Source organism: Bombina bombina, unplaced genomic scaffold (assembly GCF_027579735.1).
Source record: "Bombina bombina isolate aBomBom1 unplaced genomic scaffold, aBomBom1.pri scaffold_455, whole genome shotgun sequence".
Lineage (NCBI taxonomy): Eukaryota > Metazoa > Chordata > Amphibia > Anura > Bombinatoridae > Bombina > Bombina bombina.
Window position 1 is genome coordinate 1 of NW_026511120.1, and position 27,612 is coordinate 27,612.

At 39.6% G+C, this 27,612-nt stretch overlaps 1 protein-coding gene across 1 annotated transcript; it reads right to left on the minus strand.

The window, feature by feature from the left end:
- Positions 1-8: 8 nt before the first annotated feature.
- LOC128643612 (formimidoyltransferase-cyclodeaminase) lies at positions 9-27,391 on the minus strand (the record flags this gene model as incomplete). The annotated part of the gene is made up of 5 exons (XM_053696453.1): positions 27,183-27,391; positions 25,567-25,750; positions 23,213-23,341; positions 22,655-22,743; positions 9-69 (listed from the first exon to the last, which is right to left on the minus strand). Coding segments are annotated over exons 1-5 (517 nt in total), but the record flags the coding sequence as incomplete, so codon positions are not given.
- Between the last annotated feature and the right edge of the window lie 221 nt (positions 27,392-27,612).

The window sequence follows — 27,612 nt, forward strand, 5'->3', positions numbered from 1 at the left end:
ACTGTTGCCCCCCCAATTGGGGACAAAAACAGGGGCCCCATAGTCTGGAGCCCACTCAGGTGTCTGCAGCTGGAGGGGAAAAAACAAGAGCAAGACATTGTGACACAGAACAGACGTAGTAAGCACATGACACACAGAATTGTGTTTAAAGATTTCACAAATATAAAAATGCAACCCAAGACCCAATATACTGACTATGCAAATATAAAAATGCAACCCAAGACCCAATATACTGACTAGCTATAGAGCACAGTGTACTTATAATCAAAAATATCCTAGGTTTGAGTCTTAACCACATTTAAAAAAAAAAAAAACACACAACTTAAGGAGAGATTAAAGGGACATTAAACCCAAAGTTTTTCTTTCATGATTCAGAGAATACAATTTTAAACATTCCAATTTACTTCTATTATCTAATTTGCTTAATTCTTTAGATATCCTTTGTTGATGAAATAGCAAAGCACACTTGCCTATCTAGATATGCTTTTTTAGCAAAGGATATCAAGAGAATTAAGCAAATTAGATAATAGAAGTAAATAGAAAGTTGTTTAAAATTGCTGCTCTTTCTGAATCCTGAAAGAAACATTTTGGGTTTCATGTTCCTTTAAGGCCTACAACAGCCTACAAGGCAGCAAAGCTCTATTTCTTGCACAAACACCAAATGAAATGCAACATTATTTCTACAGTGATGATATTAAACAAATAATGAAATACTAGGACTGCAATGCTGTATGTGCAGAACATTCATTAGTTTTGTATCACGTAAATTGCTATTAAAAAAAAAAAAAAAAAAAAGGGACATGAATGTGATCTTTATTTCATTAAAGTGAAGAAATAGTCTACGTATTTAGGGTTTTAATATTTTGAAAACTGATGCACTGAACAACATACTGCCAGCTCTCTGCGCACACCCATGCAAATTACCATAAGGCGGTGTATTTAGCAGTTATTTATAGATGAGCTGCCTTTAGTTAGAGTGAGTGTATTATTGTTACCGTGCAGGGTTCACACTGCTGTCTACTTACTGTTAATATTTAAATACAATGCTCAGATTTCTAGCGTGAAGTATAAACGTTTGGGACTGTTCACTATTAGTTTTAAGTTTTTACAGTTCCTTTCCCCTGAGCAAGATTATAAGTGTATTTTGTTTATAATGTTAAGTACATGCATGTATAAATATTTATATTTGTGCTAAGCTTAACAAAATACAAGGCCATGTAAAATATGATGCGTTATCTTTATGAGAGATCTTTAGCACACTACATTTTAAATTGATTCTTTTTTAATCCGACATGGTTCAGATAGAGAATTACATTTTAAGAGACTTTTCCCTTTATTTTCGTTATCAAATATATTTTGTTTCCTTGGTATCCTTTGATGAAAAGCATATCTAGATAAATTCAGGAATAGCAGTTCACTACTGTTAGCTCTAGCTGATGATTGGTGACTACACATCTAAGGTCATTGGCTCACCAGATGTGTTAAGCTAGCTCACAGTTGTGCATTGCTGTACAGGTAGTTAGATGAGAGGATGACAGGAGGGTAGAAACAGAATTCTCTGTATCCAGTGTAAAGGAACTGTGTTCCTGGGTACTAAAGAACAGTTAGCTCCTGCTCTAGTATTTTCGTAACAGGACCAGCGTGAAATACCAACAGCAGGCTCAAGCTTTCCATTCCATTAAAAAGTAAACTTTGTGTTTCTGCATGTTTTTACTTTTTGCACAATAAACACTAGCTGATTACAGAAGTGCACATCTGACGCGTTTCACGCCCAAGATTGGTGCCGTCTCAAAAATCTACAATAAAGTTTCCTTTTTGTGGAAAGGAAAGCTTGAGCCTGCCCTTGGTATTTCACAATGGTCCCATTATGTAAATACTGCAGCTGAAGGTAACTAGTCTTTAGAGCAGGACTCAAAGCAATTCTCCTAAAACTGCACCCACAAACCCGCATACAACTGAATCCTGATTTATTAATACAAAGTGCGCCTAAAAATTCAAACTATACTATCCTCTTACTTTGTTCTTGTTCGCCAAGGCATACTGAGGACCTTAAAAAAAGGGTTACATTTGCTAGTTATAATTGCATTTCCTTAGGATTAAGCCCAGTTACCATTTTAGATTTTTTTGTGCTTTTAGAAAAACGCAAAGTTCTTCTACAAATAGGCACATTATAGTTCTCCATAGGTACTATGGAAAACAGCATTAGAAATCATTGTTTTTGAGCATTTGTCATGTACACATCTATTTCTGGTGTAGTACTTTCTATTCTAGCAGATCTATCTTTGGCTACATAGTCATACATATGGCAAATGTAAAACTGTCCCACAAAGAACGAAAATTGTATTAACAATTTGAATGTGTTACGGTTATATAGGGTCATTACTATAACAAAGTTAAAGAATTTATGTTTGTGGCAACACCAAAATTAAATGCGCAAATATGCCCCATGTAAGACACAAATGTAATAGATAATAGAAGAGGGCAAACAAAATCAGGAGAACTTCCTTTTTTCGTATGGAGAAATTAATTATAATCCACCCCAGATCGCCTTCCAAGCAGCACAAACTATTACGTGCAATTTTTTAAATAAATTTGTGTGCACCAGTGCGCCCCTCCAAGGGCAAGCTGCACAGAACCTGGAGAATACAAAGGAGAATTCTCCTAGACCTTGATAAATCTAGCCCTTAGTGTTCTTTGTGGAGTTTTCCACTCACCTCGGACACAGGAATCCCAGGGTAGGGGATGCTTAATCTTCAGGACATTGCTGAGCGGTAGAAGAAAGTTGGCAGCGGTATGCAGTGATTCGAGCAATATTTTGTTACATACTTCCTGCCGTAGGTTGATGTTAGTGGTCTGTGACGATTTGTAAGGAGACGTTGTGGTAGGGGCCAGTTTTATTCCTGAAATTCATGGCAAACGCTTGTGCAGAGATGGAAGTGAGGGTGGGCATAGAAGGATATTAAAAAGTGGGGAAAAGACTTCAGCTATATGGGTGTTAAGAAATATTTTGCTTGGAGATCATAAAGGGCAGAGGAGCAGGAGCAAAAAAACTAAGCAGTGTGGGGGACATTCTTAAGGTAGCACATCTGTGGTATATATTGTGGTTTAGGATCTTTGAAGGGGAAGTCATTTTAAAGTGAGAGCCTTGTTCTAGCCATTGTCACACTACCCAAACCAGACAAAGACCCCGCTTTCTGTTCCAGTTACACACCGTTATCCCTGATTAACGTAGATGTCAAAATCTACTCTAAAATATTGTCCAACCGCATTGGTAAGCTATTGCCAGACCTGATCAATCATGATCAAGTGGGATTCATCCTTAATCGCGAGGGACCGGATAATACAAGGCATCTTATCAATATCGTGTGCGAGGCTACTAGGATGAGCAAGCCCTTCTCAGTCATCTCCTTGGACGCCGAGAAGGCGTTCAACCAGGTTCGTTGGTCTTATCTTTGGGAAACTTCCCTCCTGCTAGCTGTACAGCCATCCAAGCTCTATACTCTGTCCTGACAGCTACTGTTAGGGGATTAGGCTTCCAGTCATCTTTCTTTCGTATCTCAAATGGGTACACGGCAGGGGAGGCCCACTTTTCCCCCCTGCTGTTTGCTCTGGCGGTTGAACCGTGTGTGGCACAAATTAGGCTAGATGCATCGCTACCGGGCATCCGGTTAGCAGGCACTATGCAGAAAATCACTTAGGGTTTGCGGATGACATTACGGTTTTCACGGTGGAGCCCCGATAAAGCTATTCCTAGACTGTTGGATATTCTACAAAAATTTGTGGACCTCTCTTTCTATACAGCTTAAACATACCCAAAACGGGAAATATATTGGTGGGGATACCCACAAGAATTACATCCTTAAATTTAAAGGATCAATTTAAATTAAGTGGACTAATGAGGTTTACTCACTTGGGTGCTGAGGATATCTAACAGCGCAATGCAAATGGTTAAAGACAACTACCTTCCCTTACTTACGGAACTGTGCAACCTTAAAAAACACATGGGACCAATAAGTCCATTTCATGGATGGGACACATGAGCCTCCCTCAAGATGTCTTTATCTTCCCCAAGCTTACCTATCTATTTCGTTGCCTACCAATAAGAGTCCCCATGCATCTCCTGTCCTCAATTTCAGAGCAAGATAACTAAATTCATCTGGCAGGGGTAAAACTCCCCGGAATTGCACACAAAACCTTGCAACTCCCCATTCATTTGGGAGGCCTTGCCATCTCCCTCAGTTGTTAAAATATTACGAGGGTGCTATGCTCACACATTCCCAGTGGGGAGTAACCCCATTCTGGTGACAGGTGGGAGAGAAATTGAGCAGCCTCGCAACCCTCTAATATTCTTCCCAAGACGTAATTTGGGACCCCACAACATAGTCGACTGACTCTAGGCATCTGTAATCTGGTTATTCTTGAGTGCTTATCGGTCTGGAACAGAGTTCGAAATAGACAACTGATTGCTCCTCACCCCTCCCCAATCACCTCAGTAGCAGGCCTTGTTCACTGGATTGGCAGAGACCCATCCAAATACTTGGGCTCGTCTAGGTATTAAGCAAGTCTGACTTTTGGTCCAATTCCCAGTCGGAAGGTTTCATAGGAGCTATGCACACTTGGAATCACATGCAGACATCCCTTCAGTTCTACTCTTTTGAACTAAACAGGGTTAAAAAGCTTCCTAAGAACCCTGTGGTTTCTCTCCTCCTCCTCTCATCCTCGCACCCCTTGGAAATCCATTTGGGCATGGGGACGTAAAGCTTGTTAGACCAACTAAGCTACTCACTATAATTTGCTCGAGGGCACGATGTCTCCTGAACCAGCTTTACATCTGACTAGATGGAACAGCTCCCATCATATCCACACTCCTAGCTGACGTATGGCAGAAGTCCATCATGCGGACAAAAAAAAAACCTTGCATCTTGTCTCACAATGTTTGAAACTTACTATAAAGTTATTCTCATCACTGGTATTATTGTCCCCACCGACTATCTAAAATGTTCCCAGGGATGTAGTCCTTTGTTGGAGAGGCTGTAGCCTACAGGGCAATATGCTACATATCTGGTGGGAGTGCCCTAGAATCAAATCCCTATGGGAACTAGGATTTCGCACCCTTAGTGCTTTTGGCATCCAGGGTGTCTAGTGGCCCAGCCCCTGCCCTCCTTCATCTGGGCCTCCACAGCCTACCTAAACACCAAGGCCTGCTTGGGGTGTATTTAATGTCCGCTATCAAATCTAATATAGCCAGATCCTGAAAAGAAAACTCCCCCCCTTCATGGGAGATATTGTGAATATAATGGCCTTTGTGTATACTATGGAACAGCCCATATATCTTAACTTAAACAAACTAGACCTGTTTGAAATGACTTGAGCCGACTGGAAATCTTAGTATGACACTCTGTGGCGCCCATCTGCCATGACTCAAGATACCCTGTCCATGGCCTAATAGGGATCTCCCTTTTCATTCTTAACATCCTTTGGGAAGCCCCACTCGCCTATATGGAGTGGGCCGAGCAGTTAGATACAAAACATCTGTTACACCCCCCATCCCTTCACCTCCCTCAATATGTACCTTCCCCTCCCCCTCATTAACATTCCGTCTACACATACTTCGAAGTGCGGTGTTGAAAACTAAAAGATCCTCTCATCGCTAACTAACATGCTCACTATACCCAATTATGTGAACCTGGAGAACAGCCTGACAAGTCTTTATGGTATGATGTATCTCTCTTTGCAGGGCCATTGGCTCAACACTTTTATAACTTTGTAACTGTGAAGGGTTCCTGCAAGTCCCCAATTGTTCTTCTGTATTCTTTAATAATAATAATAATAATGATAATGATAATGATAATGATAATAATAATAATAATAATAATAATAATATGTTAAGGAGTCATAAAAAGGGGAAACAAAATTGTGTTTGTGTCCCTTTAAAAGGAACACTAAACCCAAAAATATTCTTTCATGAATCAAGTAGAGAAGACAATTTTAAACATCATTCCAATTTACTTCTATTATCTAATTTGCTTCATGTTTTAGATATCTTTTGTTTAAGAAATAGCAATGCACATGGGAGAGCCAATCACACAAGGCATCTATGTGCAGCTACCAATCAGCAGCTTCTGAACCTATCTAGATATGCTTTTCAGCAAAGGATATCAAGAGAATGAAGCAAAAATAGATAATTGAAGTAATTAGAAAGTTGTTTAAAATTGCATGCTCTCTCAATCGTGAGAGAAAAAAAAATTGGGTTTCATGTCCCTTTAAATTATATACAGTTATAATGATGAAGAAGCCAGAGAGAACACCCCAGAAAATGAGAAAATTATGTGCAACACATCTAAGTTAAATAGATATTTATTTGTACTAAAATACATTACAGAAGCACACTCTGCTATTTTTTTTTTTTATTTTTTTTTACAGTTTCTTAGTGCTTTTTTTTTTTTTTTTTTTTTAAATTAAGAGTTGTTATTGAGGTTTAAAAACATACATATACAAACAACGCTTGGTTCCACAGAATGTAGCATGAAAGAATAATCGTGCATACATAAAATTGCTTTGCTAATGAATACAAATAGAGAAAACCCAACTGTACATCACAATAACCTCTTTTTATATTACGATGTTATGTCCCATTATAAATTAAGACTTAGTAATGAAGAGTCTGCCCATTATTGGCTAGCTTTGACATCCGTGAATTTATGTTGATGTGCTTTACTATTAACATTAAAAAGGTAAAATATAGTAAGGGGGGGGGGAATAATAAGGTTGAGTCCACCAAATCTGAAAGGTATAAATAATGCAAAGCAGTAGAATTACTAAGCAAGCAAACCATCCCCCTCTGGACCACAATGACATGCAATATCCACAGTTTAAAACATGCTTAGTTTGGGCTAGACAGAAAATAATGACCTAGATATCATAGATAATAAAAGAGCAGTTTAAACTATAGCAGAGTGACATAAAAAAAACTAATACTAATATAAAACTAATATTTATACCTCAAACAGATGATCATCATATATTTAACAGTTGTTTTTTTTATCTTACACCCAGACCTGCTCTAACAATGGTACAGTGTAATGGCACTAGAAATTCACCCCTGCTTCTTTTAAGCAAAGCAGTCCAGGCCATTAGTCATTTGGCTTTGGTTCCCACTCAGTGTTGGTCATCTTTTAAAGGACTCACTCGGGTGCAAAGCCCTGGATGAAAGAAATGCTCGCTCCATAGGATGATTACTTTGTAAACGTCCTATTTCAACAGGACTACTGCATCTTTGGGCGGCAGAGATTTCCCCCCCCATTTTTCCTCCAGCTCCGGTCACAGTAGGGGATAGATGAACAGGAGGGAACATAATAGGGATTATATATGAGTTAGATCTAATGTGGGTCTGTCTCTGCTTTTCAGCATCGACCTTTACTACTTGGGTGTTATATGGGTAAACGATATCTCCTCAAACGCATTCACTTGCCTCTTATGTTCCAATCAGCAAATCAAGTGCAGGCGGCTTCACATCGCGGGTTCAGGCCTCCGTATCCGGCCTGGCCGTCAAAGTGGGAGTCCAGGGTGAATGGAGACGTTTCGTTAGCTGGGCTTGCGTCACCCTTGTGGTTGTAAGTAGGGGGAATCTGTATGTTAGGCACTCCAATTTTCATGGATACAGGTCTGCGATCTAGTTCTTCCATATGCACTTAGACAGTGTCCAATGGTCTATAGGAGTCAGAAGTCCCCTCATCGGTCCAGCCTGATTGGGAAGACATAATTTTGCAGCTATATTCACTTGGTAGAACTGCAGTGGCTGCGGGCCACAGGAAAAGTTACATAGCTCAGCCGCTAGACTCCGGTAATGGTCCTGAATAAGCTGCGTTCTCTCACTTTCCCATCTTTTTAGGCCTCCATTTTTTGGAAGATACTTGTATAGCTCCCCATCAAACACTCTTACAAGCAGTTGATAAGTCCAGCAAGATGATTCCCTTCATTTAGAATTTTAGAAGGGAGTTTAAGTCTGACTGCATTACCTGCTGTGTGTGTGTGGAGTTGTTGAATCCTCGTGATGAGGCCACCGCCCGAGAGTTCAACGGTCCAGATCTGGGTCCAGCAGTCATAAATTCTGTAAATTTTGGTACCGTTCAGATCCCTAATGCAAGATCTGACCAAAATTGAGGAGTAGGTTAATGGATGTCACAGCATAATCTCAATAACCGGCGGATTAGAATTATCTTGCTAAGAGACACAGATATTGCGACCCGTCATGGCCGCTGCCCGGACACGCCCCCATTTATTCTCATTTTTATTCAGCCGCTGCCCGGACACGCCCCCATTTATTCTCATTTTTATTCAGTGCTGGTGTAGATTATTGAAGAATTTGTAGTATTTAGTATTGCAGCAAATTGTGAGAGTTTTATGGCAGGACACACACACTTCTTGGCTCTCCAAATATTGTATTTTCTTTATTAACTTCAACCCCCCCCAGGCAGAGGCAAAATAGATAGTGAAGATAGGCAATTACAGTGCCCATCTGATTGGTTGTAAATCCTGTCACTTGGACCAATCAGATGTATGGAATCACCAGAAGTGACAAACAGATTGGAGTTTTCGATGTATTGGAGTTCTCAATAGAACACTGGCTTGCTTCAGTTATTCATGTAGAGAGCGGCCCCACCCGCTCACTACGTCATTCTATGGGGAATCTAGTGCATGTGTGTCAACGTATGTAAATTGCAATACGGCAACGTCAAAACTCTTTAGCGTATGCGCTCTCCATTGAAAGGGCGTGTGTCTGTCTTCAAAGAATGCCAGCTGGCCTGACTTTTCATTGGTTGATGCGAAAATGTGACCCAAAAAAAAAAAAAAAGGGACGGGCGGAGGATCAGCAGCAAGATTTTAACATTTTTAAAAAGGTATTCAATCTTAATAAGCTAAATGTAATATGAATTGATAAATTAAAATACTATTATTTTTTAATCAAATGCAGCACTGCATATTCGTATACTTTATATTAAAGTAGAAGAGAAAGCAAGCATTATATTGGCACACTTGCAGGTTATATTGCCAGGGAGAATGGGTGGTGAAGTGTGGTATATATATATATCAGATATTCAACCATTAATTCATAAAAAACTTAACCTTTATTACTTCTGGAAATATAAAAACTGTGGACCATGCCACCATTAAAAAAACAAGTGTGTGATTCACAGATTCATTGTGTGAATTTAATTTTGTGACTTTATGTGTAGTGCTGGAAAAGGCTTACTTCTATTTCTCAATCTAATTATAGTTATTTTTTAAGCCTCCTTGCACCTGGGGTCTCATCTAAATATTGAGAGGTGGGCCCTAGTTCACCAGTCTTAATATTAACCCCTACACACCAGTAATATATATTACTGGTAAGGAAGGAGGGCACTCACAGGACTTCATACAAAGGGTAATCTTTTATTAAAGTTCTTAACAAAAGTGCATTGTCAACGTTTCGGCCTTTTCTTAGGCCTTCAAGACAAATTTCATGATCTAAAAACATGAACAAAAAAATAAAATAAAATACATTGCAAATATATGATATCCAAATATACACCGAATCGTGACCCTCCACCAAGAACAAACCAAAGTAGTCCAAGTGAAATTTAGAACCGCTTCAATTGAAGCAAAAAATCATGACATTCACCAACGTGGGCAGAAGATAAGAGAGTAATGAAACAAACAAAAGAAAAGAGAAAGATGAAATGAAGAACAACAAATGATACAAAGAACAGCGAAGAGAATGAGATTATAACCAACAAAAAGAAAAAAGGACCACCTAAGGAATAACCATAGTCCAAATGGGACATGAGCATCTCATGTGATTGGTATATTATATGACACCAATTAACAAGCGTATATCAAAATGCATTGACATAGGAATAAACCACCTTAACGATGGTTCAACTAATAGGCTAAATAATTTAGGTAAAACACGCAACAAGGTCAAACTACTTCAACACACCCCACATAAATCCTAAATATATATTCATCTATTACCAATAATCAGGACAATTGAAGATAACTAAAGTGGGTGCCATACAAATCGTTACAGTGGTGCCCACCATATCAACCAAGATCCGCCATACAGTGACGGCAATAGTCTAAATGGCAACCACTAACCGCTGAATAACAGACCCCAAGGCATCCTTATATATATATATATATATATCACCGCCATATTTACACCTGCTCAATTCATAATCAAGCCCACACAACAATCAGTGCAATATTTCACATAGTGGTTAACCAACACGCATGCTGCCGCTATACATCTATACCAATTAGACTCCCCAATCTGAGACATGTAAATACACATATTGTCATAACCTTGGACCGCGGCGAATCAGTGAACCACTCACTCATACGCTTCAGCGCATATAACAACCATCACCGAAAGCGTGTGAGGTAGAAGAAAAACCTCATGGGCCATAGCCCTTCTTACCTGAGCTCGTGCGGAACACAGCGTCCGCGTTACACTCCTAGAACGACTGAGACATTAGTGAAAAAACAGCCGACACATACGCCCTTAAAAAATGCGAGCCCGCCCCCCGCAGAGGCCAATCAAATCGCGCGCCGCTGACACACCTCAGCTGGTCGCGTAACCAAGGCAAATGCATAGCAAACCATTCTACGTGTATGACAGATGGCTAACCCTGTACAGTTTATAACCACAGGTGCCAGTCCCATTGCCCTGATCTGCAAAGCAAAGAAAGTCTAATATAGATGTATAACAGAGCTCAGTGCCCCATACGTGGTGCAAGATCATATCCCAGCTGCCATAAACAGAAGGGCCCGGTGTTAGTCATATTGAGTGCAGTAATGCAACAAACGGCTGGGAATGAATCCCAATTAAAGAAACCATAGTGCTGATGTGGGCAAAATATTGAACATACAGTCGCTACAAAAGTGGCATATCCCATCAAACATAGAATCTTACCATACAAGAACACACCAAGGGACCCCTAGATCACGGAACAGGTGGTCAAATAGCTATCCAAAATACAAAGTCAATTGACTCAGCACACAACGGTCCCTGTGCCAGCCACTCAAGAGACCCACTCCAGTCTCTAAAGTAATATCCAAACACACTCCAAAAAGAGTAGCAGCAAACAATTGTGTTTATTGGGTACAACACAATGTGTTGTACCCAATAAACACAATTGTTTGCTGCTACTCTTTTTGGAGTGTGTTTGGTCAAATAGCTATGCCATATTAATTTAATCATAAGGGGAGTTGCGTGGTGGAAAAAACACCAACCCATCACAAACGTCCATACCCAAAAGGTAGGGTAAAAAAAAAAACTTTGTACCAAATGATCAAAAAGAACTAACCTAGAATAAAATAAAAACATTCAATCATAACATGTCTATGTTGTACACCTATACGTCTATGCGTCATAAACTGATTCAACCAGTCCGAAAGAAGTAGTAATAGAGCACCCCAAGTGGGGACCTAGGGATAGCAAGAAACCACATAAATCCAATACCCATAACAAGTGTGCCCAAAGTGAAAAAGACATCCAAGAGGAAGACAAGCAGTGTTATCAGAAAAATAAAGCATAGTCAATACTGGCATTTAGGCCGTTTGGAGCCAGAGTGTTTAATCTATGGATCCATCTGGCTTCACTCCTGAGGAGTTCAGAGTTTCTGTCACCCCCCCCCCCCCCCCCGTTTCAAGGGTGCCACCCTATCAATGAGCATGGCCCTAAGGGTGGATACAGCATGGCGTTGCTCCAGAAAATGTCTTGCCACAGGCTGGTCCGAGTGGCCATCTTTTAAGGCCGCTCTAATAGCGCTCTTATGATTGGCGAGTCTCTCTCGAAACGTGGTGATGGTTTTGCCTACATAGAACTGTCCACATGGACAGGATAATAGGTAAACCACGAAATCAGATGTGCACGTTAATCTGTGCCTTATTGCAAAGCTCTTATTAGTAGTAGGATGGTGAAATCGTTCCTCTGTGATGAGGGAGCTGCAAGTCACGCAACTCCCGCATTTATAACATCCATTCTTGAGTGGTTTTAGCCACGTTCTCTCTTTCTTCCAAGGGTCAGTTCTCATCAAATGTGATTTGAGGCTTCTTCCACTTTTATGCACCACCCTGGGAGGGGGTTTTTCTTTGAACGGTAGTGATTTATCTCCACTTATGAGCGGCCAGTTCTTATAGATCACCTTCCGCAATGCACCTGTGGCCGGAGTAAACCTGGTCACCAGGTTCAGGGTCAGTTCATCTTTGGTAGGGTCTCTACCCAATCCTCTGGCTACTAAGCAACTTCGTTCCTGCAGCTTCACTTCTTCGAGGGTTTTTTGCACCATCAACGGATTATAACCTCTATTGAGGAATTTTATTTTCATCTCCTCAAGCTGGTGTAACATCCTTTCATGGTCGGAGTTATTGCGTATAACACGCATCAATTGGGACTTGACGATTCCCTTCTTGAGTTGAGGAGGGTGGTAACTGGTGAATTGTAGTAGTGTGTTTCTATCTGTGGGCTTGGAATATAAAGTCGTATTCAGTTTACATTCCCCAGCTCCCTCCGATTTAAAAATGCATAGGTCAAGGAAGTGTATCTTCTCACGGCTAATCTCATGCTTGAACTTGACTGGAATCAGAAAATCATTGAGTGATTCAATCCACCTCTCCAGATCTCCTATTGTTCCACCCCAGATGACCAGCAGGTCATCAATGTACCTGCAGTATAGTAATAGATTTGGATTATCTTGGCTGAACACATATTCCTCTTCGAACCACGACATAAACAGGTTTGCATACGATGGGGCCAAGCTGGACCCCATAGCCGTCCCTATTACTGCACTCAATATGACTAACACCGGGCCCTTCTGTTTATGGCAGCTGGGATATGATCTTGCACCACGTATGGGGAACTGAGCTCTGTTATACATCTATATTAGACTTTCTTTGCTTTGCAGATCAGGGCAATGGGACTGGCACCTGTGGTTATAAACTGTACAGGGTTAGCCATCTGTCATACACGTAGAATGGTTTGCTATGCATTTGCTTTGGTTACGCGACCAGCTGAGGTGTGTCAGCGGCGCGCAATTTGATTGGCCTCTGCAGGGGGCGGGCTCGCCCTTTTTAAGGGCGTATGTGTCGGCTGTTTCTTCACTAATGTCTCAGTCGTTCTAGGAGTGTAACGCGGGCGCTGTGTTCCGCACGAGCTCAGGTAAGAAGGGCTATGGCCCATGAGGTTTTTCTTCTACCTCACACGCTTTCGGTGATGGTTGTTATATGCGCTGAAGCGTATGAGTGAGTGGTTCACTGATTCACCGCGGTCCAAGGTTATGACAATATGTGTATTTACATGTCTCAGATTGGGGAGTCTAATTGGTATAGATGTATAGCGGCAGCATGCGTGTTGGTTAACCACTATGTGAAATATTGCACTGATTGTTGTGTGGGCTTGATTATGAATTGAGCAGGTGTAAATATGGCGGTGATATATATATATATATATAAGGATGCCTTGGGGTCTGTTATTCAGCGGTTAGTGGTTGCCATTTAGACTATTGCCGTCACTGTATGGCGGATCTTGGTTGATATGGTGGGCACCACTGTAACGATTTGTATGGCACCCACTTTAGTTATCTTCAATTGTCCTGATTATTGGTAATAGATGAATATATATTTAGGATTTATGTGGGGTGTGTTGAAGTAGTTTGACCTTGTTGCGTGCTTTACCTAAATTATTTAGCCTATTAGTTGAACCATCGTTAAGGTGGTTTATTCCTATGTCAATGCATTTTGATATACGCTTGTTAATTGGTGTCATATAATATACCACTCACATGAGATGCTCATGTCCCATTTAGACTATGGTTATTCCTTAGGTGGTCCTTTTTCTTTTTGTTGGTTATAATCTCATTCTCTTCGCTGTTCTTTGTATCATTTGTTGTTCTTCATTTCATCTTTCTCTTTTCTTTTGTTTGTTTCATTACTCTCTTATCTTCTGCCCACGTTGGTGAATGTCATGATTTTTTGCTTCAATTGAAGCGGTTCTAAATTTCACTTGGACTACTTTGGTTTGTTCTTGGTGGAGGGTCACGATTCGGTGTATATTTGGATATCATATATTTGCAATGTATTTTTATTTTTTTATTTTTTTGTTCATGTTTTTAGATCATGAAATTTGGCTTGAAGAAGGCCTAAAAAAAGGCCGAAACGTTGACAATGCACTTTTGTTAAGAACTTTAATAAAAGATTACCCTTTGTATGAAGTCCTGTGAGTGCCCTCCTTCCTTACCAGTACTCTATACATATTAATTGAGGATTGCACCCAGGCATTGGAAACAGTAATGTGGATGGAGTGCTAGGCCACTGGCATATATATTATATATATATATACACACACACACATACAGCAACCAATCAACAGCTAGAACCTAGGTTCTCTGCTGCTCCTGAGCTTGCCTAGATAAACCTTTCAGCAAAGGATAAGAAGAAAAGGAAGCAAATTAAATTATAGAAGTCAATAGAAAAGTTGTTTAAAATTGTATTCTCTATCGGAATCCTGGAAGAAAATATTTGGGTTTCATATCCCTTTAAAGTACTTTAGAAAAGCTTATCAAATTATTTATCTATAAAAAAAAAAAATCCCCATAGACTTCAGTTGTCAATTTTGTAGAAAAAACATAATTTATGTAAGAACTTACCTGATAAATTCATTTCTTTCATATTAGCAAGAGTCCATGAGCTAGTGACGTATGGGATATACATTCCTACCAGGAGGGGCAAAGTTTCCCAAACCTCAAAATGCCTATAAATACACCCCTCACCACACCCACAATTCAGTTTAACGAATAGCCAAGAAGTGGGGTGACAAAAAAGTGCGAAAGCATATAAAATAAGGAATTGGAATAATTGTGCTTTATACAAAATCATAACCACCACAAAAAAAGGGCGGGCCTCAATGGACTCTTGCTAATATGAAAGAAATGAATTTATCAGGTAAGTTCTTACATAAATTATGTTTTCTTTCATGTAATTAGCAAGAGTCCATGAGCTAGTGACGTATGGGATAATGACTACCCAAGATGTGGATCTTTCCACACAAGAGTCACTAGAGAGGGAGGGATAAAATAAAGACAGCCAATTCCTGCTGAAAATAATCCACACCCAAAAATAAAGTTTAAACGAAAAACATAAGCAGAAGATTCAAACTGAAACCGCTGCCTGGAAGTACTTTTCTACCAAAAACTGCTTCAGAAGAAGAAAATACATCAAAATGGTAGAATTTAGTAAAAGTATGCAAAGAGGACCAAGTTGCTGCTTTGCAGATCTGGTCAACCGAAGCTTCATTCCTAAACGCCCAGGAAGTAGAAACTGACCTAGTAGAATGAGCTGTAATTCTCTGAGGCGGAGTTTTACCCGACTCAACATAGACAAGATGAATTAAAGATTTCAACCCAAGATGCCAAAGAAAATGGGCAGAAGCTTTCTGGCCTTTTCTAGAACCGGAAAAGATATACAAATAGACTAGAAGTCTTACGAAAAGATTTCGTAGCTTCAACATAATATTTCAAAGCTCTAACAACATCCAAAGAATGCAACGATTTTTCCTTAGAATTCTTAGGATTAGGACATAATGAAGGAACCACAATTTCTCTACTAATGTTGTTGGAATTCACAACTTTAGGTAAAAATTCAAAAAGAATTTCGCAACACCGCCTTATCCTGATGAAAAATCAGAAAAGGAGACTCACAAGAAAGAGCAGATAATTCAGAAACTCTTCTGGCAGAAGAGATGGCCAAAAGGAACAAAACTTTCCAAGAAAGTAATTTAATGTCCAATGAATGCATAGGTTCAAACGGAGGAGCTTGAAGAGCTCCCAGTACCAAATTCAAACTCCAAGGAGGAGAAATTGACTTAATGACAGGTTTTATACGAACCAAAGCTTGTACAAAACAATGAATATCAGGAAGAATAGCAATCTTTCTGTGAAAAAGAACAGAAAGAGCAGAGATTTGTCCTTTCAAAGAACTTGCGGACAAACCCTTATCTAAACCATCCTGAAGGAACTGTAAAATTCTCGGTATTCTAAAAGAATGCCATGAAAAATGATGAGAAAGACACCAAGAAATATAGTCTTCCAGACTCTATAATATATCTCTCGAGATACAGATTTACGAGCCTGTAACATAGTATTAATCACAGAGTCAGAGAAAACCTCTTTGACCAAGAATCAAGCGTTCAATCTCCATACCTTTAAATTTAAGGATTTCAGATCCTGATGGAAAAAAGGGACCTTGTGACAGAAGGTCTGGTCTTAACGGAAGAGTCCACGGTTGGCAAGAGGCCATCCGGACAAGATCCGCATACCAAAACCTGTGAGGCCATGCCGGAGCTACCAGCAGAACAAACGAGCATTCCTTCAGAATCTTGGAGATTACTCTTGGAAGAAGAACTAGAGGAGGAAAGATATAGGGCTGGATGATACTTCCAAGGAAGTGATAATGCATCCACTGCCTCCGCCTGAGGATCCCGGGATCTGGACAGATACCTGGGAAGTTTCTTGTTTAGATGAGACGCCATCAGATCTATTTCTGGAAGTTCCCACATTAGAACAATCTGAAGAAATACCTCTGGGTGAAGAGACCATTCGCCCGGATGCAACGTTTGGCGACTGAGATAATCCGCTTCCCAATTGTCTATACCTGGGATATGAACCGCAGAGATTAGACAGGAGCTGGATTCCGCCCAAACCAAAATTCGAGATACTTCTTTCATAGCCAGAGGACTGTGAGTCCCTCCTTGATGATTGATGTATGCCACAGTTGTGACATTGTCTGTCTGAAAACAAATGAACGATTCTCTCTTCAGAAGAGGCAAAAACTGAAGAGCTCTGAAAATTGCACGGAGTTCCAAAATATTGATCGGTAATCTCACCTCCTGAGATTCCCAAACTCCTTGTGCCGTCAGAGATCCCCACACAGCTCCCCAACCTGTGAGACTTGCATCTGTTGAAATTACAGTCCAGGTCGGAAGCACAAAAGAAGCCCCCTGAATTAAACGATGGTGATCTGTCCACCATGTTAGAGAGTGTCGAACAATCGGTTTTAAAGATATTAATTGAGATATCTTCGTGTAATCCTTGCACCATTGCTTCAGCATACAGAGCTGAAGAGGTCGCATGTGAAAACGAGCAAAGGGGATCGCTGTCCGATGCAGCAGTCATAAGACCTAGAATTTCCATGCATAAGGCTACCGAAGGGAATGATTGTGACTGAAGGTTTCGACAAGCTGTAATCAACTTTAGACGTCTCTGGTCTGTTAAAGACAGAGTCATGGACACTGAATCTATCTGGAAACCCAGAAAGGTTATCCTTGTCTGAGGAATCAAAGAACTTTTTGGTAAATTGATCCTCCAACCATGATCTTGAAGAAACAACACAAGTCGATTCGTATGAGATTCTGCTAAATGTAAAGACTGAGCAAGTACCAAGATATCGTCCAAATAAGGGAAATACCACAATACCCTGTTCTCTGATTACAGACAGAAGGGCACCGAGAACCTTTGTAAAAATTCTTGGAGCTGTAGCTAGGCCAAACGGCAGGGCCACAAACTGGTAATGCTTGTCCAGAAACGAGAATCTCAGGAACTGATAATGATCTGGATGAATCGGAATATGCAGATATGCATCCTGTAAATCTATTGTGGACATATAATTCCCTTGCTGAACAAAAGGTAAGATAGTCCTTACAGTTACCATCTTGAACGTTGGTATCCTTACATAACGATTCAATATTTTTAGATCCAGAACTGGTCTGAAAGAATTCTCCTTCTTTGGTACAATGAAGAGATTTGAATAAAACCCCATCCCCTGTTCCGGAACTGGAACTGGCATAATTACTCCAGTCAACTCTAGATCTGAAACACATTTCAGAAATGCTTGAGCTTTTACTGGATTTACTGGGACACGGGAAAGAAAAAATCTCTTTTCTGGAGGTCTCAACTTGAAACCAATTCTGTACCCTTCTGAAACAATGCTCTGAATCCAAAGATTGTGAACAGAATTGATCCAAATTTCCTTGAAAAAACGTAACCTGCCCCCTACCAGCTGAGCTGGAATGAGGGCCGCACCTTCATGTGGACTTAGAAGCAGGCTTTGCCTTTCTAGCTGGCTTGGATTTATTCCAGACTGGAGATGGTCTCCAAACTGAAACTGCTCCTGAGGATGAAGGATCAGGCTTTTGTTCTTTGTTGAAACGAAAGGAACGAAAACGATTATTAGCCCTGTTTTTACCTTTAGATTTTTTATCCTGTGGTAAAAAAGTTCCTTTCCCACCAGTAACAGTTGAAATAATGGAATCCAACTGAGAACCAAATAATTTGTTACCCTGGAAAGAAATGGAAAGTAAAGTTGATTTAGAAGCCATATCAGCATTCCAAGTTTTAAGCCATAAAGCTCTTCTAGCTAAAATAGCTAGAGACATAAACCTGACATCAACTCTGATAATATCAAAAATGGCATCACAGATAAAATTATTAGCATGCTGAAGAAGAATAATAATATCATGAGAATCACGATGTGTTACTTGTTGCGCTAAAGTTTCCAACCAAAAAGTTGAAGCTGCAGCAACATCAGCCAAAGATATAGCAGGTCTAAGAAGATTACCTGAACACAGATAAGCTTTTCTTAGAAAGGACTCAATTTTCCTATCTAGAGGATCCTTCAGTTACCATCTTGAACGTAGCATCAACCTCTGAGACAGAATCCTCTGAACCAGAGGAATCATCAGAATCAGAATGATGATGTTCATTTAAAAATTCATCTGTAGGGAGAGAAGTTTTAAAAGATTTTTTACGTTTACTAGAAGGAGAAATAACAGACATAGCCTTCTTAATGGATTCAGAAACAAAATCTCTTATATTATCAGGAACATTCTGCACCTTAGATGTTGAAGGAACTGCAACAGGCAATGGTACTTTACTAAAGGAAATATTATCTGCTTTAACAAGTTTGTCATGACAATCAATACAAACAACAGCTGGAGAAATAGCTACCAAAAGTTTACAGCAGATACACTTAGCTTTGGTAGATTCAGCACTTGACAGTGATTTTCCTGTAGTATCTTCTGACTCAGATGCAACGTGAGACATCTTGCAATATGTAAGAGAAAAAACAACATATATATATATATAAAGCAAAATTGATCAAATTCCTTAAATGACAGTTTCAGGAATGGGAAAAAATGCCAAAGAACAAGCTTCTAGCAACCAGAAGCAATAAAAAATGAGACTTAAATAATGTGGAGACAAAAGTGACGCCCATATTTTTTCGCGCCAAATAAGACGCCCACATTATTTGGCGCCTAAATGCTTTTTGGCGCCAAAAATGACGCCACATCCGGAACGCCGACATTTTTGGCGCAAAATAACGTCAAAAAAATGACGCAACTTCCGGCGACACGTATGACGCCGGAAACGGAAATAGAATTTTTGCGCCAAAAAAGTCTGCGCCAAGAATGACGCAATAAAATGAAGCATTTTCAGCCCCCGCGAGCCTAACAGCCCACAGGGAAAAAGTCAAATTTTAAGGTAAGAAAAATGTTAAATTAAAATGCATTATCCCAAATATGAAACTGACTGTCTGAAAATAAGGAAAGTTGAACATTCTGAGTCAAGGCAAATAAATGTTTGAATACATATATTTAGAACTTTATAAACAAAGTGCCCAACCATAGCTAGGAGTGTCACAGAAAATAAGACTTACTTACCCCAGGACACTCATCTACATATAGCAGATAGCCAAACCAGTACTGAAACGAGAATCAGCAGAGGTAATGGTATATATAAGAGTATATCGTCGATCTGAAAAGGGAGGTAAGAGATGAATCTCTACGACCGATAACAGAGAACCTATGAAATAGACCCCTTAGAAGGAGATCACTGCATTCAAATAGGCAATACTCTCCTCACATCCCTCTGACATTCACTGCACGCTGAGAGGAAAACCGGGCTCCAACTTGCTGCGGAGCGCATATCAACGTAGAATCTAGCACAAACTTACTTCACCACCTCCATCGGAGGCAAAGTTTGTAAAACTGAATTGTGGGTGTGGTGAGGGGTGTATTTATAGGCATTTTGAGGTTTGGGAAACTTTGCCCCTCCTGGTAGGAATGTATATCCCATACGTCACTAGCTCATGGACTCTTGCTAATTACATGAAAGAAATCATTACATAAAGTTTAACAGGATTTTGACCTACCCCAACACAAAAAGGACAAAAAAACAAAACAAAAAAAAACAAGAAAAACAAACACCCGCTGATGAAACAGCGTGTCTGAAATGGATTGCAATCAAGTTCCAGTGTAACAGTGTAACCACTTAAATAATCCTTTTATAATATCGTTATATTTATGTATACAGCCATATACACAGGTAATAAATAAAAAGAGAGAAGCACTCAACCTGGGAACAAACAATAGCATAATTGCTTATTCTCTGGCTAGTTACCACCCAAGAAGCAGCCTCTTTTTGCTCAACATGTGCCTTTCATATAGAAGAACTTTCATGTAGCATAACAGTCTGATCCTGACTTAACAGTACAGTTCAGCCCCAAAATACCAGACAATCCCTCTCTGAATGAGAGAAACGGTGAAACCCCAGACGTACGTTTCGGCCTAGTCTGGGTCTCGTCAGTGAGGTGCAGCCATCTTCCTCTAGGCACACAGAGCAACGGGTCCATGTCTGGATTCCCGCATCACACTTAGGGAGACTTCCCTAAGGGTCATAATTTGCATAAATAAAAAGAGAGAAGCGCTCAACCTAGGAACGAACAATAGCATAATAGCCGAAACCTACAATAGGCCGAAATGTACGTCTGGGGTTTTGCCGTTTCTCTCGTTCAGAGAGGGATTGCCTGGTACTTCGAGGCTGGACTGTACCGTAAAGTCAGGATCAGACTGATATGCTACAGGATAGTTTGTGAAAGGCACATGTTGAGCAAAAACATTAGAAGTATTGGACCAGTTGCTGGAAAAATAATCCTATGCACGTGAAGACCGTGGAAACTGCCTATTCCACCCAACGATAGTCCATAAATGTGAATGTCCACAGGACCAGTAATATAAAAGTTATCTTTATTGACAAAAAAAAAACAGCAACGTTACATGACTAGTGTCACTTAATCATGCAACCATAGCATGATTAAGTGACACTAGTCACGAAACATTGCTACTTTTTTGTCAATAAAGGTAACTTTTATATTACTGGTGCTGTGGACATTCACGTTTATGGACTAATGTGGAGCAAAAAGAGGCAGGTTCTTGGGTGGTAACTAGCCATAGAACAAGCTATTATATTGTTTATCATTCCAGGTTGAGTGCTTCACTCTTTATTTATGCAAATTCTGACCCTGAGGGAAGGCTCCCTAAGGGTGATGTGGTAAGCCAGACGTGGACCCGTTGCTCAGTGTGCCTAGAGGGATATGACTGCACCTCACTGATGAGGCCCAAACGTACGTCTGGGGTTTTGCTGTTTCTCTCGTTTAGAGAGGGATTGCCTGGTATTTTGGGGATGGACTGCACTGTTAAGCCAGGATGAGACTGATATGCTACAGGAAAGTTCTTCTCTGTGAAAAGCACATGTTGAGCGAAAAGAGGCAGCTTCTTGGGTGATAACTAGCCATAGAACAAGCTATAATGCTGTTCGTTCAAAGGTTGAGCGCTTCTCTGTTTTTATATATACACACAGGTGAGCAAGACACTACACTACTACAAAAAACAAACAAACAACTTTTTGCCTCAAAAACAAGCTAAAAGCTTTTTCATTTTAAACTAATATAAACCGATTACCATCAATAGGAAGTGCACAACTAAAACCTGTATAAGTACCTCCTACTAATGCTCAGTGAATATTACCAGTGGTGTTGCTAGGGGGTCACTCACCCCTCAGCATAACAGCTGCCCTCCCCACAAGGTTGTTATCCTTTATTTTCCCCATCACCACTCTGCCCAGGCTCACCAACCCTCCACAACACTCCTCAACCCTACCTTCCTGTCGCAGGCTAGCCAACAAATCACCAGTGGGACTCCTGGAAGTGCCCCTATATGCAATTTCTGGACATACCAATGAATATTAGGTCACTCGGTAATAGGTACTGCTATCAGCCAATATGCATCAGCAGCTGAGAGGCCAGTGAGCAATGCAGAAAGTACAAATCAGATGCAGCTGTATTAGTTTCAATACAAAGTTAAACTATTTATACACATTTTTTTTTTATTAACAAACTGACATGTTTAGATACTGCTCTTTCATGAGGCTGACACAAAACATTTGGAGTAGCTTTAGATTTTATCAAATAAAAATATTGTGCATCAACTCTAAGAATTCTAAATATATATTGACATAGTAATGTGTAAAATCTGACGAGTACTTTTAAATGACATTTAATCCAAACAAAGTGTTTGTTCTTCTGAAAGCATCTGGTAGTCTGGTAGCAACCTGGTGAATGACAGCCGGTAAGCATGCTCTGGGAGAGCAACCAGTTTGCCAAGGAAGAGCATCACAAACATGCAGATAGTTTTATAAAACCCTAGCAACCAAATTATGCTAATCCCCATCTATCACATTGGAGGCTTTTCATCTTTAAATCTGTAAATCATACATTAAATTACCTTGGTAGGTAGCGCTTCATACTCTCCAGCACGCACAGCAGGTAGAGACCTGCGGCTCTCACTCCGAGCTGCTTCTCCATAAAGATACACTAAAGTAAAGGAAGATTATATAAATAACCAGGTATTCTCTCAACAGCTCACACTGTTCTGCAGTAACATAGGATACCATTTAATTGTCATAATTAATCAATCCCCTCTCTCCATATACCACCAACACCTGGATCATCAGACCCCTTCATCTGACTATGCCCCATATTCAAATCATTTTTCCTCTCCAACAATGTCTGTGCCACCTAACCATTCATTATGGTTTCCCACACATTAGGATTGCAATGTAAATTAATTTGATAAATTGTGTCCCCCTTGCAGTATGTGGAAAACGGTCTTGACTATATCTGTGCTACACAAATGGCTGATCATGTGTAACCTCACATTTGATAGCCATCTTTCCCTTGTGTCCACTCTGCAAGTAGATCTGTTTCCTGAAAGCCAAATAGTCAACACTGCCACCTTTAAGCTCCTGTTTAACCTCAATATAGACTCCTATGTTATCCTTACCGGGAACTTTCAGCTCCTTTGTCAATCTCTCTGCAAAGCGATTGGCACAGTTCACACACTCTTCCATTGTCACATTTCGAACTGGAATAAAGGGGCAAACGTCTAGTGCACCCATACGAGGGTGCTCTCCTACAGCATAAAAAAAAAAACCCTTAAATTAATAACAAATGCAAATAGAGAATAAATGTGTGTGTAAAACTCAATAATAAGCACAGAGAATGAAAAACACATCGATAAATGTGTGTAAAAAAATAAATCTGTGCTCTTTTTTTAAAAAAAAATAAAAAAAATATATCACCAAAACTGTATTATAGCAAGTGCAACCTTCTTATGCCCAGGATGCCACTTTTTAAAAGAGCAACAATATATTTTTTTAACCTAATCAATCAAAAACCGACAATGTTCTATGTATCAATAGTGAAAGGGAAGAGATCTAGGTCACCTATTGGGCTGTGAATGGTGCCTTGCACCTCCCCCCTTCTTTTCTGCAGCAACCTTTAGTATGTGTATTACACTTTAGCATGTAAAATACACTGGCCACTACTTTATAAGAACATTTCTGGATTCTGTCTCATTCTGTAGCAGCCACGCCCTGTGTGCAGTTCTGAGTAAAACAGTATAGTGCAAGTAGGGGATAGCACCTGCAAGACAGCAGAAAGCTTGGTAAACATGCCTGGTCTGAGAAACAATGTTTAGAAATATAGAGGGATGCAGTAGACATTTACCACTTAATCTGGGAGCTGATGCTTGGCATGTCTGTCAGCTGCTGTGTTGCCTCTCAACAAAGGACAATTTTCTTGGGAAGGTAGCGAGTATACAGAGGTTGATAGGAACAAGGACCTAATCTTAGGGATCATGCTTTGAAGTAGATATACAAGGTTGTTGAGGACATGCGTTTGATTGGCAGTTTGATATCTGGGTCAGATGTGGCTCAGGACAAACATTTGGCTTGAGGTCTGTCTTGGGCATATAGGATACAGGGATGCTGAGGCATGAGCACACAATCTCACCATGATATTTAATAACCCTGAATGTGCCTACAAAATGTGAAGATTGATAGTTAATTCATACCAGGCACATTGCGTTTCTCTAGGTGCATTAGTGCGCCCAAAAAAAGGGCTTAAATTAGATCTCTTTAGTAGCATTTTCAATAGTTGGGTAGATGTGACTGATAAAGTTATTTTGTTTGCGTCCAAAGTGTTTTTCACATTCTCCATCTTTACGCAAGAAAGTTCTCCATAGATACTGTGGAGAACAGCAGTTGAAATCATTTATCTATAAGCTTGTGTTGTGTGCGCATCATGAAATACTTTCTGATATTGGCTGGTATTTATAGGCAAACGGAGAGGCCTAAGATGGAAGAGGATTTGCCCAAATAAGGATTGATGAATAACTTATGTCAGGTAAAACCACTTTATTATCCCCATTTTTTAGCTGCAAGTGAATAAATAATTTTATCTACCCTCAGCTCTGCAATCTAACGCTGCCCTAATGAAGTGATTTAATCAAAGTTTCTTGTTTCCGGCTCATTTCAGGCGGAATCCAGTCCACTTATGAAATTAAAAAAATGGCGCAAATACCAATTTGATTGGAGACATTTATTCTTTGCTTCTCGTGAGCTCTCCTGTGCAAAGGAGTGCATGTGCGATCAAATTTATAATACAGTTTTTTTCTTCTTTTATTATTATAAATTTGAGCGCACATGCGCATCATCAACATAGGCAAGCTCAGGAGAAAGGAAAGGAGAATGAAAAGGCGCATTCAATAACACTTTGATAAATCGAGCTCCAAGTTAAAGGGACACTGAACCCAAATTTTTTCTTTCATGATTCAGATAGAGCATGACATTTTAAGCAACTTTCTAATTTACTCCTATTATCAATTTCTTTGTTCTCTAACTATCTTTATGTTAAAAGCAGGAATATAAATCTTAGCAGTCAGCCCATTTTAGAATCAGCACCATGGATAGCGCTTGCTTATTGGAGGCTTACATTTACCCACCAATAAGCAAGCATAACCCAGGTTCTCAACCAAAAATGGTCCGGCTCCTATACATCACATTCCTGCTTTTTAAATAAAGATAACAAGAGAATGAAGAACAATTGATAATAGGAGTAAATTAGAAAGTTGCATGCTCTATCTGAATCATGAAAGAAAAAAAATATTTGAGTTTAGCGTCCCTTTAAGTAGTAAAAGTTTACAACTGCAATAGAATACCAGTTACTGAGTTTAAAGGTATATTGAACCAAGATAACAAATAGACACCAGGATTTGGAAATTGCCTGCATTTGTGTGTGAAGTATAAAAACGTTTGTTGATGTCCATAATAAAGTGAATGTGCATGTTGTTATCACCTTTGTGCTTGCTCATGTCTATCAGCTGGTAAGCCACCCTCGCAGCACTCAGGGCTCCATCAATAACAGCCTCTGGAGACCCAACAAAAGTGAAGACAGTGCGATTGGTGGAAGGTCCAGGATCCACATCAAGCAGACGACAGCCCTCAGTCTGAGAAATTGCTGCAGCCAAAGCATCAATGACCTGCAGATGACGGAAAAGGAGCTAACAAACAAGTGCAGACCTTCCATTTATACTATGTGTGCTCCAGGTCTGACACTTTATCTAACACTTGGTTAGTGTGCAACTGTAACTATGTCAAATATGCTATTTTAAAATAAAGTTTATAAATAAATAAATAAAAAAACTGTGGGAGTTGTCCTTAACAGCCAATGAGTAGTTTGTCCCTGCATTTTTTTTTTAAGTTTCAACATCATTTTAAAACAGTTTCCATGCACACACAAATATATTTCTAATGCATGACAGACATGTTATTCCAGTGCCCCTTTACATATAAAGAAGCAGATTTTTGTTGTCTGACCTTATAAACACTGTACAACAAATATATTAGAGCTGACTTGCACGGTATACCTGTGTCTCTGTAAACCCAGAGAGCAAACATTTCAGAATCTGATTATGAACTTACCTCTAGAGAGTTTAAGGTCTCCCTTTATAACACTAGTTTGTATATTCCCAGTTTATAAATATTTTTAGTTAACAAATAGAATATGCCAGATTGCAGGCCAGTGGCAGTTCTATTGGGGGTACTGGGGGCTGCTATGCACCTCCAATGCACTTGTAGCAGCCCCTTTAAAACTGCAAAGGGCAGCACATGCACTGCCAAGCGGCTCTGCATATCATATGTTCTGTGTCTCAATCTTTTCACCACCTTTGTTACCCCCAAATTTTATTCTAGAAGCAGCACTGTTACAGGCTCACTGGTGAACTAGGAGTCTCGTTATACAAAAGGGACACAAAATCCTTGGGTAAGGCACAGAGATTTGCCTTGTGAGACAATCTCTTATAGGTTATCTTATCTGGTTGGTTATGTCTATTACGAAGTACCCACAGTGAAATTATTAGGCTCCTAGGGCTTTTAAAAGGATAGGGAAATAAATTGAGATTATATATATATATATATATATATATATATATATATATATATATATATATATATATATATATGTATATGAAGACAAGCACAATAAACACACTTTTTTTCTTTAAAATGTCTATGGAAGTTTGACTCTATTGTTTCAGTTTGGCCAAATATTATTTAAGTACAAAAAACAACAAAAATGGTTCAATATAGCCAGCATTATATTCTCATTGGACCCTTTAACAGAATGGTGTACACATATCAAAAAGGCTAAAACATGTTTTATTATTTTAAACTTTGATTGCTCATTTAAAAACAAAACTTGCGCTAAAACAACCCTCCAAAAAAAACTCCATTCATGAGTTCTTTTATATGGAGTTACAATAAAAAGTGTTTAGTATAGTCAACAGCATAACCTGAAAGGTTACAAAAAGAACCTTGGTAATATATATAGATAACTATTCTAACGGTATAATATTTTTGGACGCTAGAAATTTGTAATCAGTTACACATATATATTGTAATTATCTCACTAACCTCTTTGCTTTTCCCCTCTGAAAAATTTGGGACACATTCCACTAGTTTGGCCATGGCAGCTGCTGCAGAAGAGAAACGATTCCCACTCAGACTCTGCTGTTCTACTGAATTTTCTAAGGCCTTTACATTTCCAGGAGTTAATAATTAACTAATTAACTAAGGCTCATTATGGAAAGATGAGGGATCTCAGACAGGACAGAGTTTATAGAGGGATAGCTGTGCTGGTGGAATTGTGTTTATGAGAGAGGGGTGAGGGAATCTGCACTTGTTTTTTGGAAGAGTGTAGATAAACAGGTAGGGCAATGATTACAAAGACACTCCTGGGCAAGTGATGTTACACAAAGGGACACACTGCAGCCACTGGGTATTCTAAATGGCTGTATGATCCCTTTCTTTATATTTTATTCTCAGCAAAAGTGCTTAAAACCCT